Source organism: Nicotiana tabacum, chromosome 8, assembly GCF_000715075.1.
Source record: "Nicotiana tabacum cultivar K326 chromosome 8, ASM71507v2, whole genome shotgun sequence".
Lineage (NCBI taxonomy): Eukaryota > Viridiplantae > Streptophyta > Magnoliopsida > Solanales > Solanaceae > Nicotiana > Nicotiana tabacum.
In genome coordinates, this window is record NC_134087.1 from 181,591,216 (window position 1) to 181,611,527 (window position 20,312).

General features: G+C 37.5%; 1 protein-coding gene across 1 annotated transcript in view; it reads right to left on the reverse strand.

Annotated features, from left to right (window-relative positions):
- Window positions 1-5,703: 5,703 nt before the first annotated feature.
- The window catches only part of LOC107813311 (secreted RxLR effector protein 161-like), a 47,853-nt gene continuing 33,244 nt past the window's right edge, over window positions 5,704-20,312 (reverse strand). Inside the window, exon 2 of the mRNA XM_016638563.2 lies at window positions 5,704-5,828. Coding sequence (XP_016494049.2) covers window positions 5,704-5,828 — 125 coding nt within the window. The remainder of the gene's footprint in view (window positions 5,829-20,312) is intronic.

Sequence of the window (20,312 nt, forward strand, 5' to 3'; positions counted from 1 at the left end):
ACTTTTTTTTTTCTATTTTTCCTTTGCTTTTAATAAAACAAACTAATAAGACATTTTTTTTTCTCATTTTCTCAACATTTCGGCAGAGTTTTGACAGTATTTGGGCATTGGGTTTTTTCAAAGATAAACAATCAATTTCCTAACCACTATTTCTTTTTTTTTTCTTTTTTTTTTTTTCAATTTCACCATATTCCTAATATTCAAAAATCGGTCAACACACAAGTCTGAATCAAATAAATGCACAAGTAGCAGCAGGTAAGATGCATCAGGATGGTCATTTTCATTTTTTGGTACACCTGTCCTAGAAAGACCCAACCCCTGTGTTGAGCCTCCAAAGTCAAATGCACGTGATGCAAATAAACGCTCCTACTAGGGATCCGGCATGAAGCTGAGTTATTCTTAGTTCATAACCTGGGTATTTGTTCTAGATTGTGTACCCGAGCGGACAACTCGAGTCGAGGAGGGGGCTACGTACCGGGGACCCGCGGGATCGTCCGGCTTTGTAACTTATCCGACCTCTTTCTTATTTCAGGTATTGACACTAACAAAATAGGGAGTCTCGACCAGCGAGCTTCTCCCCGGAGGTAAGAAGAGAAGGGTTTCGGCACAGTTTATATACAGTTCACATAATATCAAAGCGGTAAAGGCAATCAATTAGCACATTAGGCATATATCATGTAATAAAATCAGATAAAACCAAATATAACAATTTATCTAAGCTCGAATTTCTAACCCTGAACCAGTGGTTCTGGGTTACGTCCCCAGCAGAGTCGCCAGAGCTGTCACACCTCCTTTTTTCGCCCTCGCGAGGGATGAAGGGAGTTTTTCCAATTAAAGGACAATCGAAACGGGATTTGTTTATTTATTTCAGAGTCGCCACTTGGGAGATTTAGGGTGTCCCAAGTCACCAATTTTAATCCCGAATCGAGGAAAAGAATGACTATGTTTAACAATCTGCGCACCAGAAATCCGGATAAGGAATTCTGTTAACCCGGGAGAAGGTGTTAGGCATTCCCGAGTTCCGTGGTTCTAGCACGGTCGCTCAACTGTCATATTCGGCTTTATTATCTGATTTTATACAATTATGAACTTATGTGAAAATGCGTTTCGAACCACATCGCAATCAATGCACCCATAGTTGTTGACACGTTTTGGCTCCGTTGAGATTTGGATTTGGGTCACATAAATGCGCACCCGAGTTTAAAGATATAGTATTATTAAAATCGTGCCTAAAGAATCTAACGCTTTATTACTTTGGAGAAAGCCGTGAAATTTGCTAAACGGCCCATCTCGAAATCTAAGTATTCAATTAAACATTTATTGAGGGCCCCGCAATTTGTGCGTTTTATTGGGCGAGACTCATCTCATTTATTTTAAAAGGACAATCCTAGAATGCCTACATTTTTCTCTATTAAATTTGTCTCTACAAAATGAAAGAGAAAAAGTCTTAATTTATTTATATGCTTGAGTTGTTATAGTTGGGTTTCGAATATGATTCATAAAATCTGAAAATGATGCAAGCAGGGCAGTCCGTTGCCAATGCGGGCCCAGACGCGACGTGTATGGCACAAAACTGGACCTGGGCCATATCATTCACATGTTACTACCTAATTACATTATACTAGGTATGTTCACAGTTTGTCAAATTTAAAAAAAACTTGGCAATCTAATTCTAATCCTAGACCATTTACATGCTGAAATTAACCAATATTATTTAGCTAAACAATATTCCTACAAGTTCCGAAACGGTCTATTCATTTAATGAACTAAGTGTTGGATGTTTAAGAATAGTCTAAATCAGCTAACATGCTTTTTGAGACATGATAATCATTCAACATTAACGAATTAATTAGACAGAGTTACTACACCATTTATTTATTTTTTAAGCAATACCTAGATAGTTCGTCCGCTAAGCTATCATCAAATGTTCCACTATATATATTAAACAACTACATGATTCTGATTAGAGTAAGCTAAATAATTTATATATACAAATAAAATTCAGAATATAATTAAAATAAATTCAGAACTTCAACTCTTCATTTCGTTTTCATGCTTTCATGTTTCAGTTTACAGTAACTAGTATGACTGTTGTGTACCTGATGTTGGAAGCAAAATAAAAGGGAGATCAGCAGAAATGCAGTAGCATATAACAACAGCGACACCCAGTAACTAGCAACAACCAGCAACGAAAAACCAGTGAGGGATTTTAAAAATCAAGATAAAAATCCAGAAACACCGACAATAATCAATGGATAGAAGCCAAGGAAATCTTTTCAGATTTGAAAGACTAATTAATGTTCAACCCTTAATTTCTGAATCCGTATATCAGAATATTTAAATTGTATATCAGGTGTATACTCCTCTCTCTTTTAATTTCCAGAATGTTTTTATTTGTATGTTTGGAAGTCTTAATATTTTCGGAATTTTTTCTCTCTCTTCAATATTCAGCTCCCTCTTTTTTTCTCTATCTTTTTCTCTCTTCTGTCTCTCCTCTAAAATCTGTTCAAGTCCCTCTGTTTATCTCCCATCCCAAACCCTTTAATCAATTAATCAAATAATAAAACAACCACTTTCTCTTACCAAACCCACTACTACATAAAAAATATAATTATTATTTATTTAAACAACTTTTCTTGAGCCCCGCAATCCCACTATGTCTTGTTCCCCATTTTTGATTAAACAAGTACATTATTCCCCACCATTATGTCTTGTCCCCCCATTATTGATTATTTTAATATTATTTTAATCTTAATGGACAGAGCACTCAAAATAAATAATTGTTCAGAATTTTAATTCCAAAAATACCCCTCTGACCTTACTGAAATTACCATTTTGACCTTGAAAACATTGTAATTTACCAATCTACCCCGTCAGCTATAACAAGTTCAACCTAATCAATTCTAACCAAAATATAGCAGCTATAACCAATTCCTAATCAAATTTTATGAACAAACTCAAACTATATGATGAACAACAAAGAAAACGGGAATTATTTTGACTGAACAATATCTTTTAACAACACATATATTTTCAGATTTAATAATATTAACAAATTGAACATAACAAACAAGTAGATTTGAATTTCTAAATTCAATAATCATTTGAACTTTAAACTAAATCCACCAACATTACAACCAAGATAAATATTCAAATTAAATCAAGAATTAAAATATAAACTCACACTAAATCACCGGATTAAGAACGAACTTCAAACAAAAGATGAACACGAATTAAATCTAAGCTAATCAACAAAGATGGATGATCCAAGCGATTAAACTAACATATTTCTATATTACAACTAAATTCTTTTAAACGAATAAAAACAAACCGAAGAAGAAATAATTAATTGAATTTTAACTTGAATCTAACAACATTAAATTTCTACAAAATACATAAAAACACATGAAACAAACTGAAGTAATAATTAATTAAATTTCAATTTGAATCTAACAACATTAAAATTAAACTAACAATTTCTTTTAATAAATAAAAACACATGAACAAACTGAAAAATTAATTAATTAAATTTCAATTTGAATCTAATAACATTAAAATTAAACTAAACATTTCTTTTAATAAATAAATAAATGAGACAAACTGAAAAAATAAATAAAAAAACGATAAACATGAAATTAATATCAAACATGTCTAATTTCAGATCCGAAAATATAAAACAAATTACGGACAAAAATGAAACTTAAACCAACTAACCGTATCAGAACGACGATGAACTCGAACGAAAACAAATCTGCCCGGAAACAAATATTGCACCAAAATAGCTCGACGACGAAGATGACCACGAACGGACCATCGAAGAAGATGGTCGTTTGGTATCCGTCGAAGCTGGACGAGGAAGAATCATCGGGCAGCAGCAACTCGCCAGCAGCCATGGCAGAAGGAAGAGAAGCAACAGCAACGAGCTGCAGCTCGTCCATGGTTGGACGTAGCAAAAGCAAGCAGCAGCAGCGACGGAGGAGAAGAAGACGCAGCAGCAGCCATGGCAGCCATGGAATGGAGAGGTCGTTCATGGTGGTTCGACGTTCATGGAATGAAGAAGAATATGAGGGTGGTTTGGGCAGCCATTGGTGGAGGACGACGATGAAGAAGGTAGCAATGCAGCAGCATTGCTGTGCGTTAATGGCGGACGGGGCTGGAGCTTGAGGAGGAAGACGATGGTGATGGTTTGGTGTCGCCCATGGACGGACGTAGATGAAGGCAGCTAGCGAAGCTCGAGTTGGAGGTCGTGAGGATGATGAAGAAGATGAAGCCGCAACAGTGGTCCACGGGCAGCCATGGGAGTGGAGCTTGGGGTTTGGAGATGGTGAAGGAGAAGAGAGAAAGAGAGGGGCGGATGGTTTATTTTTTTTTTTGTTTTGTTTTTTGGGAAAAATGAAAAATTAAGAGGGGTTATGGGGAGGACCGGGTCGGCCCGTGTTGAGATGGACCGGGTGATGGGGAAGGTTGGGTATTTTTTGGGCCTGTGGCTTGAATTTGAAGAAGAGCCCAATTCCGATTTTCTGTACACTTTTGCTCTCTTTTCTTCTTTTATTTTTCTTAAACTAAATTCTAAAAATCCTTAAATTATCATATAGAACTAAATTAATTTATAAAAGCGCAAATTAACTCCCAATAACAATTAACACACAATTAAGTAATAATTAAGCATAAAATTGTACAATTGGACATAAAATGTTAAAAATAAAAAAAAGATGCCTATTTTTGTAATTTTTATTTTTATAAAACAAAGTTAATTACTAACAATTGTAAACTTAAATCCTAAACGCAAATGCGACGTATTTTTATATTTTTTATTAATTTATAAAATAAACATGCGCAGACAAATGCAAACAATACAAGAAAAATAACACAAAAATTCTCAAAATTGCACACCAAGGAAAATCGTTTTATTTTGAATTTTTTGGGAGTAATTCTTTCATAGGAAAAAAATCACGTGCTTACAACTATGAAGACATGACATTCATCATAGTCTTCTTTCCCATCAAAACACTCATCATAGTGTTCTTTCCCATGAGAACAATGGAGTCACTTCTCAAATCCTTCCTAATGTTTCGAAGCTAAAGGGATCCAATGTACCCTCAAAACAGTTAGGGTAAAGACTATATATCAAAACGGGTTATAAGGAAAAATCCTGTTTCTATTGTTCTTCTTTTGTAAAAATCTGTTACAAGAAAAACAGTTATGAGAAAGCTATAGATGTAATTCAAATACATGTAAGGTGTTATTCAAAACTTGTCAAAGTTTGAAAATAAAAACTTGTCAAAGTTATTCAAAATAAACATGTGTGTTCCTATTTCTTTCATCATATTATAACACCATTATGAAGTTGAGACGTCTTCTTCATTAAGTGTCGAAATATAAAAGGACCCTCTTTTATAAAACTCATGTTATTAAGTCATGAGATTAATCATGAAAGCATTTTCAAAGGATAAAAATGCAAGCTATTCACTAAGTCCTTAAAAATAAAGAGGCAAGAATAGAACAAATAGAAGTAATAAAAATTCTTAATATATTCAAAATCTAAAGACTAAGTATAAACTTAGTCATCAAAAATGTTTTATACAAATGCCCCATTATGAGAACTGGGGACTTTTTCCTTCCAAAAAACCCTTAAAAACAAACTAAGGGTTTGATCATCATCTTCCAAATAGAAAAAACAAAAACAATTATAAAAACTGGTCACTAGGAGGCAGAAGCATCAGAAGTAACGATGCCAACTTCAGAAGGAGTAGCCACAGGCGCGGTCTTCAACAACTTATCTACCCAACCACGGAAATCAGGGATGGCATCCACGACTCCCATCGTTTCTACAAAAAAAGCAGAAGAAAATAAAAAGATAAAAAGTGTATATTTATAAGAAAACGACCGTCAAAGGCAAGAAGTGTAATGATGGAAAGCCTATAATAAAGGTAACTAGCTCTTCGTGAATAGTGGAGCCGTAAAAGCCTTGAAAAAGGCTACAAAACTACAGAATAGATAGGAGAATGACACGTGTACAGAGCATTTAATAGAAAAGACAATTGAAGCGTCAATGATGTCATATCATTAATGGTAGCAAAAATTCCCTTTTTAATGCAATCCACTTCCCAAATATTTAATTGATAAATAAATGGAAAGTGGGGGGACTATCTGTATTGGGAAAAATCGAGTTTACATATTAGAGATGACGTGTTGTGACACGTGGATCAGTCAAATAGTCAAAGGAACAAAGTTAGCTAAGAGACACGAGCAATAACAGATGCGAGCAAAAGTTGTGGAAGAGGCACGGGCAATTACTCAGAAGATGCAGAGCTCGCACCTATTCAAGACACTTAAAGCACAAAGATCAAAGGGAATTAAAGGAATGAACCTGGTAGTCTATGAGAGACCAGATACAGTATTTAATGCGTATTAAATATTAAAAACGTTAGAGAATATTTGTTTAATATCTGATTGTGTAACATATTATTAAATGACATTCATTACTCATTATTGCCTCATTATAGCTTAAGGCAAGGCTCCTAGTCTCAAAAAAGCTATAAAAGGGGAAAGAACCAACAATTGTACGACACAAGGAATTATTGGAATACACTTGATTTACTTGCTTTCCTATTATCTTATTCTCAAAAGTCTTTTCTTTATATTCTTTTCCTATTATCAGTAACCCGTGTTCTTCTTATTTTTTAGCTTTGACTAAAAACCTATTTTTTGGTTAAACAAATTGGTTCCGCTACCGGGAATCTGATAATGAGTACCCCTCCCCTTTTTACTATAAGCCCCAATGAGTTATTACAAATTATTACAGCCCAGAATGAAGAAAAGAAAGTAAAAATTACATCAGAAAGCTAAAATCCCAACCAAGGAGAGCCTGATTCAGACTTCTGTCTAAAGCATGAAGTAAACAAACTCAAAAGATCAAATTCCAAAGTCTTTCTCCTATTTGGGATGTGTCAGAGTTCCCTAAGAGTCTCAAGTGGACTCCGGTAGTGCTTACACCCAAATATATTGTAGTATTAGATTATAGTGCAGTATGAAAGGGTCGGCCCTCAAATGTCCAAATTCAGAGGGAGCTCAAGGTCCCAAAGCAAGGCTCATAGGAAGGGGGCAGAACTTAGAATCTAAGAGAGAGTGCAAGTGCATAGAGGGGATTTTGGGGAAGGCCAAGACAGACTGGTGGTCATACCCAGCAATTAGGAGTGTTGGCACACCCCTAACCAGCCTGTTAGCCACATTGTTTGGGAGTTAGGATCCATTAAAGGATCAGGTCCAGACATGAGCAGCAATTTGGATACTGCCATGCCTGAACCTTAACTCAAACACATAGAAGGGAATAAGGTATGGGGAATTCACACAGCAACAGATGCAAAGAGAACATCATATTCAATACAGAACATAAACAGCAAAGTAGACAATATTGTTGAAACTGTAAAGCAAACACATAGGGATGAAGCCGAAAGTTAAATTAGAACATACCAGTTTCAGGGAAATAAGAAGAGAAGAGCAGTAGTAAAGCCAAATTGCAAACACACAGCCAGAAGATTTCAGAAGAGAGTAGAGTGTTGAATTGAGAATATAGGAGTATTGAAATTGAAAGTGTTCAATAAGTGTTGTGTAAGTGTTAAACTCAAGGTCTTAAAGAGTATTGAATTGGAAGTCCCTAAAAGTGCAGAAGGGTCGTGCCCTTTATAGTGCATAAAGCAAGTAAGAAAAGGTAAGAGAATAATTCAGATATTAATTATACAAGTTCCCCTTCAATTAAGAGATTCTGATTTTAAACGGGTAAAGGCTAATTAAGGAAAGAGTTTGATCAAGATCTTTTCCAAAGTAGCACAAGAAGGGTAAATACACAGAAGTTTTTTAAGTAAAGAGTTAGATTGCAACATGTTTTGTGCAAATAAGGAAAGACAATCAATCAACAGCCAGTAAAAAAATCAGAAATTGAGTTTTGGTATGAATGAATCCAACCAGAAAAGGTGAAGAAAGGTTTAATTAAAGAAAATCAGTCACAATAAATCGATCCTTATTAAAAGGAATTCTGAATCAATCGCAAATTGGCAAAACCTTTTTTGAAGAAAGAATTCATCATATATAAAGTGCACAGACATGTGAATCAAGAAAGAGTTGTCATGCTAATTAGAAAAGCCTAGCATAAAAAAGTTTAGAGTCAAAGAAGTTCGAGTTCAGTACAAAGACTCAAAACGAGTATGAGAAACCTAGAGTTCCAAAATAGAACCGTAGTCTTAAACACAAGATCGAAACTCGCCAAAAACCCCAAACCCTAGGATTTTCAACTCGAGTCAGATACATAGAAAAGAAGACAAATGACTGAAACAGGTCCAGAGATCTCTTACAGAGACTCATGAGAAAACAAACAGATAGAATAGCAGGTTTGAGGCAAATAGAATGCCGAACTGAGTTGAAGCATAAAGAACATGTTTTAAGAAAAGCTCGGAACTTAATCAAGTTCAAAAGAGAACAGAGGTGATATAAATTTAAGAAACAGTAGATGAAACATGTTTAGAACTCAAACAAAGGTCTAGTAAAGGCAAACAAAAGATTAAAGCTTAGTAGAAAAATATAGTAAAGGAACACATAAGATAGACATGTGAAAGTATGGTATAGGAACCAGTAGAAGGAAGAACGAAGCACGATAGAAGAACATGCATAATAAGGCAAACATAAAAATAAGAGAAGAACATGCTAGGTAGGAAAAGAGAACATACAAACATAGCACAAACAGATTCACATAAAGAAAAGAAGAAGAAGCATCAGAAATCATTTTAAGATTTTTTTTCTTCCAAAAACCCTAAATCGAAGAGAAACAAATTTTGAAAGAAAAGATTAGGGAAAACGTTTCAAAACTTCAGTAGAACACAGATGTAGCATAGATATAAGAAAACAACCAGAGAAAAACCTCGAATAGCTTAGGGTTTCAGAGAAACCCTAGAGATGAGAAAGGCTTGGAAGAAGGTCCGATCTTGAGTCAGAGAGGTCAGAAATAGGCTTCCGATGCCTGAATACGCCGGAGTCAGGCCAGAGAGGCCAGAGAACCTTGGATCTATAGAGATCTGAAAGGACACCATCGAGGTCGGACCTCGAAAATTCGAACACCCAGAGTTTAATGGTGGATGAGGGTGAGTACAGGCCATCCATGGCCTGAGAAGCCATGGATTCCGGTCAAAGTGTGGTTGAAAAGGGTAGAAGATGACTAGGTTTCCGAGGAACCTTCAAGAAAGTTTTAGGAGAGGAGAGTATCCAAAGGCGTCTATCAGAATGAAATGGGGGATTAGGGTAGGGTTAGGTGAATTAAAATGGTAAGGGACGATCGTGGACGTTGACCGAAACGATCAACGACCTGGATTAAAAGAAAGGTCGGGCGGGTTAGTGAATGGGTTAAGGGGTCGGGTTAAAATTGAAATTGGGCTGGTCCAATTGGGGGTTAAGATTGGGTCAATTGGAGGCTAAAATTGAAATGTGATGGGGCTAAAATTGAAACAAAATGAGGCTAAAATTTACATAGCCAGTTTTCCCTTTTATTTTACAAAAATAGTAAAAATGATTTTAAAAACAAATTAAATGTACTGAATTAGTAAATAATATATAAATATTAATTTAAAAATACTGGAACCAATTTTATGATTATAAAAATGCTATTAAATCTTAAAGTAGGCTAGAATTGTAATTATATGCAATTTAGCTTTAAAAATACCAAATAAATTCGTAAAAATATATAAAAAATTATCTTAACTATATGTTGGTATAAATATGGGAATAAAATAAATTATTCACCAAAATTGATGATTTTGGGAGTAATTATTAATTTTGTGATGCTAAAATGGATAATAAATTGGTTTTAAAAATCTTTTAAAAATTGAGAAAAATAATAAAACACTTGGGAATGCTTATATATGCGTACATATGTTATTTTAAAAGTATTTTGTATATATGAAAAATATACAGGAAAATATTGGGTATCAACAACACTCTAATTTGGAGTGGTGAGGATGGGAGTAGTTGTCAACTTGAACTTTAGCAATTCAAAAGCTCTCATGCAATCATCATTGAAACTAAACTTAGCATCCTTCTCGAGAAGCTTGCACAACGGGTTCACCACCTTAGAAAAATCATTGATGAAGCACAGGTAAAATCTCGCGTGGCCTAAGAAACTCCGAACACCTTTCACTGATGTTGGAGGTGGAAGTTTAGAAATCACCTCTATCTTAGCCTTGTCAAATTTAATTCCATTCTTTAAAATCTTGTGGCCAAGGACAATGCCCTCCTCGACCATGAAATGATATTTCTCTCAATTGAGCACCAAATTTTTTTCTTCACATCTCTTCAGTACTTTATCCAAATTCGCAAGACAATCATTAAAAGAAAATCCAACCACCGAGAAGTTATCCATGAAACTTCAAGGTATTCCTCCACCATGTCTGTGAAAATAGCCATCATACACCTTTGAAAAGTTGTCGGTGCATTGCACAAACCAAATGGCATCCGCTTGAAGTCAAAAGTACCATAGGAATATGTAAAAAAGGTTGTTTTCTCTTGATCTTCTGAAGCAATAAGAATTTGGTTGTAGCCCGAATACCCATCAAGAAAGTAATATAAAACACGTCCATACAATCTATCGAACATTTGATGTAAGAAAGGAAGTGGAAAGTGATCCTTCCTTGTGACTTTTTTGAGCTTCCGATAGTCCATACATACTCTCTAACCGATCATGATTCTCGTAGGAATCAACTCATTCTTGTCATTGGTGACCATCGTCATGCCCCCTTCTTTGGGACACATTGAACCGGAGAAGTCCACGAACTATCAGAGATGGGATATACAACCCCAGCATCCAACCATTTGATAATCTATTTTTTGACAACTTGTTGCATAGCCTCATTGAGTCTCCTTTGATGTTCAATATATGGTTTGGTGCCATCCTCCAAGTTGATCTTATTCATGCAAAAATAAGGGCTTATTCCTGAACATCCATCAAGGTCTACCCAATAGCCTTCTTCCGCTTTTGTAGTACCGCCAAAGTGGAATACACATGCACGTTAGTCAAACAACAGGACAGAATAACTGGTAAAGCAGAACAAGGACCAAGAAATTCATACAAAAGATGTGGAGGCAATGACTTCAACTCCAAGGTAGGTGGCTCTTCAATAGAAGGCTTTGTAGGAGGAGTTGTCCTATTTTCAAGATCCAAGGATAATTTACGGGGTGCATAGTTGTATGACCCCAATCCTTGCAAGGAGCTCACACATTCCATGAAGCCATCCATCTCGTCATCATCAAAGTTGAGTAAGACAACCTCCAACATATCACCAACATTGATTGTAGAACTTGTTTCATCAACAATAACATCGGTCACCAAGTCCACAAAAGAGCACACCTCATTGCTATTCGGTTTCCACATGGACTTGCACACATGGAAAATCAGTTTTTCATCACCAACCCGGAAAGTATGTTCTCCGGCCTTAACATCACAAAGAGCCTTTCCCGTAGAGGTGGGCCTTGGTTGCCCAATTCCTAACGTCTTGAAAGCTGAATATGACATCAAATTGATACTTTCCCCAAGATCACAAAGAGCTTTAGCAAACTCGGCACTTCCAATTTTATAAGGAATTGTAAAAGCACTGGGATCCTCCAACTTAGGAGCCATTGAATGCACAATTGCACTCACTTGATGAGTGACTTTGATAGTTTAAAAATTCATTGACCACTTCTTTGTCACAAGATCCTTCATGAACTTTGCATAATAGGGCATTTGCTCCAAGCTTCAACCAATGAAATATTGATTGAGAGAATCTTCATCATTTGAATAAACATCTTGAATTGGTTTTCACAATTTTCTTGGCAAGTCTTTGAGGGTATGGAGGTAGAGGCTTAGGCAATGGTGCCTTAGCCCTTTGCACTACCTGTTCCGGTATGTCAATAATGTAATCCTTAGACGGGTGCACTTCCTCTTGAGTCTCTTCAACATTTTCATCAATATCAATCTGAACCTCATCATTAGGTAGCACCACATTGTTTGGGATCTCCTCTTCTTGCACCACTTTCTCATCATCCACAAGTTGCCTTTGACTTGAGGTGGGTTGCATTCCCACCTCTTCTACTTCTTGTAGTAACGGCTATGGCATGTCCCGTATTGTTCCCACCCTTCGGGTTTACCACCATATCACTTGGTAACACCCGCTTAGGGCGAGTATTTAGAGATTGAGACATTTGTCCCATTTGAACTTCTAAGTTGCGGATTGATGTGTTGTGTGAGGCAAGTTGGGCATCCGAATCGGCATTCTTTTCCATCATTTGCTTGAACATATTTTAAATATGCCCCATCTCATTGTTTGAAGAATTTGGACAGTGGGAACGATAAGGAGGCGTGTTGCTCGGTTGTTGATACATCGAGGGCCTTTGAAAACCCGACCCCCGACCCCCGATTGCCTTGATTGTTGTTCCATCCGCCTTGATTGTTAACCCCCCCACCCCCTAATTTCCTTTATTATTTACACTCCAATTTCTTTGGTTGTTGTTGTTATGCCAATTCCCTTGATTGCTGCCACTACTCAAATTTCCTTGGCTGTTTCCACCACTCTAAATTCCTTGGTAGTTAAAATTCCAATTGCCTTGATTATTTTGAGGTCGCCATTATTGTTGGTTCGGGAGTTCGAAGTTGTTTCTTTGCCCTTGAAAGTCTTTTACATATTGCACCTCCTCTTCTTGTTGATTATAAGAATCAACTTGATCAAAACCACTATCCTCTTGCACATAATGCTCCACTCAATTTTACACTTGTGGACCCTTGTTCCTTTTCTTTTTACTATCATGTTCACCCCTTCTATGGCACTGACTTGCTTAGGATTTTGCACTTGATGAAGTTGAGCCTTTGCTAGTTGATTCATGGTAGTAGTCAATTCAGCAATGGCTTGCCCATGGTCATGCAACTCTTTGTGAAGGTGGATCATGTTCGGATCACCTTGTGGAACATTAGCCCGGGATTGCCATGCCATTGATGTTTCCGCCATTTCATCCAAAATCTCACAAGCCTCCGCATAAGGCATCGTCATAAAATTTCCACCGACAAGTTGATTGACTACATATTAGTTGGTCATGTTAATCCTATAATAGAAGGTTTGTTGAATCATGTTTTCCGTCATATTGTTGTTGGGACATTCCTTGACCATTGTTCTATATCGCTCCCATATCTCGTGTAGTGGTTATTGAGCTCTTGATTGAATGCCAAAATCTCATATCAAAGTGTAGATATATGCCTAGGAGAGAATAACTTAGCAATAAATTTCTCCTCTAACTCATCCCAAGTACGAATGGAATGGTTCGGTAATCGTTCCAACCAATCTAAAGCTTTCCCACGTAGAGAGAAGGGAAAAAAACCTTAGACTCAATGCATCCTTGGAGACATTTGTTTGTTTGCTCCCCCAACAAGTGTCCACAAACCCCTTCAAATGTTTATTCGTATTTTGACTTGGAGCACCGGTGAAGAAACCTCGTTGCTCTATCAAAGTGAGCATCACATTGGTGATTTGGAAGTTGTCTGCCCTAATACGAGGAGAGACTATTGCACTAGCATACCCTTCATTGGGTAACACTCGGTGTGGAGCCGATCGTGGTGGAGTTGGGGGTGGAGAGGGAACATTTTCATGAGGCGCCCGGCCTCTTCTATTTGCTTGAAGTTTGGGCAGAACCTCATCAACTTGCTCATCCTCGACGTCCACGTCCCCCAAAGGCATAATTCCGAGTTCATTGTTTGCATCCATGATTGTACCTAAAATTGTTTCACACAAGTTAGTAACACGGAAGGAAAAGAAGATATTCCAAAAATAAATCTGAATATATAGCTAACACCGTTTTAACTCCCCGATAATGGATCCAAAAATTGATGACGTCCCTAACATACCTCACTAAGAGATATGATACAGGTGTATGAAATAATAAATACCAAACTAGTAGTCAGGGTCGAATCCACTGGGAGTTATGAGGGGTGTTGGGGTATTTATTTGAAATAAGGAAATGGGTTATCTAGATTGCACGTCCAAAACAGAGATTTGTTTTATACTTCTACATTTACTCTAATGAATGCATGCTAAATAAAATAGACTAGAGGTAAATGTTTTTGAGGTTTTTCTAAATAGGTAAAAGACATAGGGTTGTGACCATTACCTAGGTGTTTGCCTAATGGGATAAAGAAGTTAATGCTTGTTTTGTTTATTGGGGTGCAGTATAGCTCTCAATTTTACAGTACCCACTCAATATCTCTCGGTCAGAGAGTGATTTTGCCCAATTTGGCTTTCTCAAGCCTAATTGGGTATAAACTAAAACAGTTGATAAAAGCTCAAGTCAGGTTATTATTATCTCTAGGTTGAACCCTTTAATTAGGTTAATCAATCTCCCAATTAACCCAATTCTTTGTTAGCTATGTTATCCTAGACTAGGTCCTTATTTCTCAAGTAGATACTACGTCAAATAGACACGAATCAATGTGTGAAACCATTAATTCTAAAATTGAAGCATGAACGAAGCTTACTAATCAACATCCAATCATAAAGAAGTACTAAATTAATTACATATAAGGTTTACACATTAGGGTTGGGCCACAACCCTAGTAAAAGTCTAGCTACTCATAATGGAAATTACAGAAAATAGAGAAAAAAACTAATTAAACTCATAATGGAAGATTAAAATGATGAAAATAATGTTAAAATACCCAAATATGCTAAAACTTCCTAAAATAGTAAAAGAAAACAACTACAGCAACTTTAGATGTTCAGACTTGACCTAATTTTGTGAAACTCATCTATTTATACAGAGCCAAAAATCGCAGACAAAAATGCCCTCGGGAGGTTCTGCGGCCACACAATTCCATGTGTGGTCCGCAGATTTCTACAATTTGGTAGGAAGGTAAGTTCTGCGACCGTATATTTTTGGATTGCGGCCGCGAGGCAATCTTCTGCGGCGGCACAATTCTTGTGCAGTCCACACTTCACAAGGGTTTCAGGACTTCACCTTCTTGAATATTCTCTAAACTTTGAATCTGTCAGCAAAAGCCCAGTTCTGTGGCCGTACATTGTTGAAAGTCCTATTGGGTTTTCCTTGTTGGTTTGCGGCCGCAGATGGAATTCTCTGGTCCGCAATTTCTTCTGCGGCCACAGATTCCTTCTGCGGACCGCACATCTTTTCTTCTACGCCCTTTATTTCCTTGTGCTTCAGAAGGCTCATTATTTAGTCGGAATTAATCATGGGAGACCTACCTTCCAGCATTCCTACAATTTGTACGATTTCATTAATTTTAGGAACACTATTCGATACTTTCAGACTAAGATAAGAGCAAAAAGGTGCTAATAAGCAGTCAAAATCCCTACTTATCATGCCCATGGCAAGGGACCAACGATATTCACCCCCCACTTCATAAATGGCCATGGCGATAGGACCAAGTGAAGCATATCTCTCGGTTGATAAATCATTTGGGCGTGTCTTTGAAACTCATTGCATTTTCATACGAAGTCTTTTGCATCTTTCTACATCTCGTTCCAGTGGTAGCTGGCTTTGATTAACTTTCGAACCAGGAATTTTTCCCCTGAGTTGTTCCTAAAAGTGCCCTCGTGGACCTCTCTCACGACTTATTTAGTCTCCCCTAGACCCAATCACCAAGCTAGTGGGCCGAAAAAAGATCTTCTGAACAATTTCCCCTTGATGAGCTGAACATGTCAGCTTTGGTGCGTAGGGCTCTTGACACCTTGGGATCTGATGGGAATTTTCTTGTCTTCAGGTAGTCTATGTATTTGTTTCTCCAATCCTAAGTCAAGCTTGTCTAGTTTACCTCGGAGTGACCTTCTTCTACCACCGAGTTCATTAATTGTATTGCTTTCTCCTAGTCAAATTCATCAGAGTCGACAGATGATCCCAAGTTGGCCAGCGCATCGGCCTTTCTATTTTGATCCTGAGGTACGTGCTATGGAGCCCATTCCTTGAATTGGTGTAAGGTCACCTGCAACTTATCCAAGTACCTCCGCATTCGTTCCTCTTTTACTTCGAACGTCCCGTTGACTTGATTTACAGCAAGGAGAGAGTCACATTTGGCCTCGTCACTTTGGCCTCCGGCTCTTTGCCAGTTCTAAACCTGTAATCATAGCCTCATATTCGGCTTCATTATTATTCAATTTTACAGTTCTAATAGACTACCTAATTGCATTACCCGAAGGCTGTTTCAGTATGATACCGAGCTTGGACCCCTTCGAGTTGGAGGAATCATCTGTGAATAGGGTCCAAATCACCGAGCCAATCCTAGAAGTGAGCAATAATTCCTTCTCGACCTCAGGTACCAAGGCCGGCATAATGTCGACCACAAAGTCTGCCAAAATTTGATATTTTATGGTGGTCCGGTGTTTGTACTCGATATCGTACCCGCTAGTTTCTATGGCTCATTTAGCCAACTGGACCGTGAGCTTAGGTTTATGCATGACATTCCTCAGTGGATAAGAGGTCACAACACATATGTGGTGGCATTGAAAGTACGGTTTTAATTTCTTAGAAGCGCTTCGTAAGGTGAGTGCTAATTTTTCTAAGTGCGAATACCTTGTTTCGACATTACCTAGAGTTTTACTAATATAATAAATAGGAAATTGCATACATTCTTCTTTCCAGACCAAGACACCACTTACCGCCACCTCAAAAATCGCCAAGTAGAGGCATAACTGTTCGTACGCCTTCAGACTATGCAGCAAGGAAGGGCTCGATAGGTATCGCTTGAGTTCTTCTAAAGCTTGATGTCATTTTGGGGTCGAAGAAAAGTTATTCTTCTTTCTCAATAGTGAGAATAAGCGATGGCTCTTATCCGACAATTTTGAAATGAACCGCCCCAACGCGGCTATCTGCCCGGTCAGCCTTTGTACTTCCTTAACATTGTTGACTATAGTGATGTCTTCTATGGCCTTTATTTTGTTTGGCTTGATTTTTATTCCGCGGTTAGATACCATGAACCTGAGAAACTTTCCCTATCTGACCCTGTATGACACCTCTCCGGGTTTAGCTTCATGTTGTACTTTTTTAATATGACGAAGATTTCCCACAAATATTTCAAATGGTCTTATGCTCGCAGTGACTTGACCAACATATCATCTATAAACTTCCATTAATTTCCCTATTTGTTCTTCGAACGTCCGGTTAACTAGGCGTTGGTATTTGTCACCAACATTCTTTAGTTCGAACGGCATTACGTTGTAATAGTAGGTGCCGAATTTGGTTATGAAAGAAGTTTTTTCTTGATCGCTCGGATCAATCTGAATTTGGTTGTACCTGAAATAAGCATCAAGAAAACTCAGTGTCTCATTTTCGGCCGTCGCGTCGATCATTAGATCGATATTAGGCAAAGGGAAAGAGTCCTTCGGACATGCCTTGTTTAGATCCTAATAATCTACACACATCCTAAATTTATTTTCTTTTTTAGGTATGACTACTACGTTAGCTAACAAATCTGGGTATTTAACTTCCTGGATGGAACCAATTTTCAAAAGTTTAGATACCTCGTCCTTGATGAATGCGTGTTTGATCTCGGACTATGGCCTTCTCTTCTGCTTAACGGGATGGAACTTTGGATCCAAGCTCAATTTGTGAGTTGTTACTTTTGGTGGGATTCCTGTCTTGTCTATATGGAACCAGGCAAAACAATCAGCATTAGTTTTAAGAAAATCAATAAGTTTTCTCCTTAGCTCGGGGGTTAGTCCCGTGCCCAAGTATACCTTTCGATCCGGTAGGTGCTCGATCAATATAACTTGCTCCAACTCCTCGATCGTCGATCTAGTGGTGTCGGTGTCATCGGATGCTATGAAAGATCTTGAGATGCATCATCCTTATCGTCCGCTCCGTGCGCCTTTTGTTTTTCCAACTCGATTGAGGATGGCATCATTGATTGCTATTTAGTTTCTTTTTCTTTGGTCGGTTATCTGCTTTTTGATGTTGAAACCTCAGGCATCGGGATAACTTCATTGACAAGGAACATTTCCTTTGTGGCAGCTTATTTTCCGTAGACTGTTTTGACTCCTCCCAGAGTGGAAAATTCCAGCGCCTAATGTAAGCTCGAAGGCACCGCTCTCATGTAGTGAACTCATTTCCTTCTAAACAGTGCGTTGTACCTCATATTCCCTTCGATCACATAGAACTTTTTTTCTTGGGTGGTCCCAGTAGTGTTTATCAGTAAAGTTATCTCACCCTTCATGGTCTCGCATGCCAGGTTGAATCAGTTCAATACCCGAACCGGCGGTACGATTTGGTCTAGCAACCTAGTTGTTCAAAGACCCTCGATCTGATAATGTTGGTCGAGCTACCTAGATCAATAAAATCAACACACGTTTAACCTGTGATTTATTAATAAGTACGAATATTACTAGTTCATAGTTGTGATGTTGGACGATGCCCTTGGTGTCTTCGTCACTAAATGAGATGGCTCCTTCCGGGACGTAATCTTGGGTGCATTTTTATCTCGTGATAGATACTTTGGTGTGTTTTGTTATTGGCCCTTGGGGTTCATCAACTCCTCCAATGATCATGTTGATTATGTGCTGGGGCTCCTTTTGTTCGACCTGTTTGTTGGCTCACTCGATTAGGAATTCTCGAAGGTACCTATTGTTGAAAAATCGAGCTACTTCTTCTCTTAGTTGTCAACAATCTTCGGTAATATGGTTGTGAGTACTGTGGTATTTACACACCAAACTATGATCACTCTGGGTGGGAGCAGACTGCAGTGGTCTTGGCCACTTAGTCTCTTTGATGCGTTATACGGCCGACACTATACTTTAAGCGTTTATGTTGAAATTATATTCCAATAATCTCGGTTCTTCCCTACTCCCAAGTGACCTGTCAAACCCGCTCTTGCTCGTCAAGCCCCAACGGTTCGGTCTTCGATCATTTCTCTTGTCGTTCCTTGTTGGGTGGCGCCTAGATCCATTTCCCCTCTGATCCGTGTCGTATGGCTGGTATCGATCTCATACCATCCTCAGTTCTTAATTGATGATTCTATTAGACTTGTCATTGGTTCTGATGGGGTAAATAGACCCCGAAATGTCCCCGATTGCGTTGGTATAGGAGGTTATGTGATTGTTGATACCCAATTTTTTCTATATATTTTTAATACATATATATACTTTCAAATAGCATATATGCCTATATAAGCATGTATAAGCATTTTTATAATTTTTCTATAATTTTTAAAGGCTTCAAATTGGTTTATTTCCTCCCTTTTTACTCATAAAATTTCCAATAATTATCTTTCAGACTATTGTTTTGTGGTAATTTAGCTATTTAAATTCCATATTTATGCCAAAATACTGCTGAAATATTTTTAGTGCATTTTCTATAATTACATTTACATTTTTTTAGTTAATTTGCATATATTTGCAATACTATCCCTATTAAAGCATAATTACGTTTTAATACATAAAATGGTCTTTTTTATTTTTGAAATGTTAAAAAATTATTTTAAATCATTTTAGTACACGAAATTATTTTTCAGAAATCATTTATCATTTCTTATAAATTATTAGTCTTAAAATGGCTATTTAAAATATGGCCTCATCATATTTCAATTTTAACCCCAATTCAACCCAGTCCAATCCTAATACCCAGCCCAATTTCTGATTAAAATACCCGGCCCACTCCCCAAATGCATGATCCGACTCTCACACCCTTTAATCCCAGCCGTTGATCACAAAGATTAAACTAAAGACCCCCACAAACCCTATAATTTTCATTTACACCGCCGCCTTCAAATCCCCTTTGCTCTCAAAAACTCTCAACCTAAACCCTAATCTCCAAACACCGACCCCCCCCCCCATCTATGGCCATCTCCAGTGACCTCTCACCATCTCTCAGGCCTCCAATGGTTTCTCTCGTGTCTTTCTTGCAATCTCTAAGGCCCTCAAGGGACCAGGGCCATGTCGACTTGCATCTAGGGTTCATCTCTCGCTTGTTCCTGGCCATCCTAGTGTGATTTCGAGTGAAATTGTCCTATACTAGCCACGATCTATGGTTTTCTCAACAAGTTTCTTCGTCTCTGTATGGTTCTCTTCGAAACCCTAAATTTGTTTCTAACAACTCCTAGATCTGTAAAGATCTAAGACGATTTGCGTTTGTTCCTTGTGTGTTTTACAATAGCCTTGTGTTTCTTTACAAGAATCGTATGATTTCAATTGATTTTTCATCCTTTTCTAAAATTAGGGTTTACGGAATTTCTTTTAAAACTCTATTTAGTGATTTTTTTGTGTTTAAACTTCTGTTTCTCGCATATTTTGACTGATTCTTTGAGT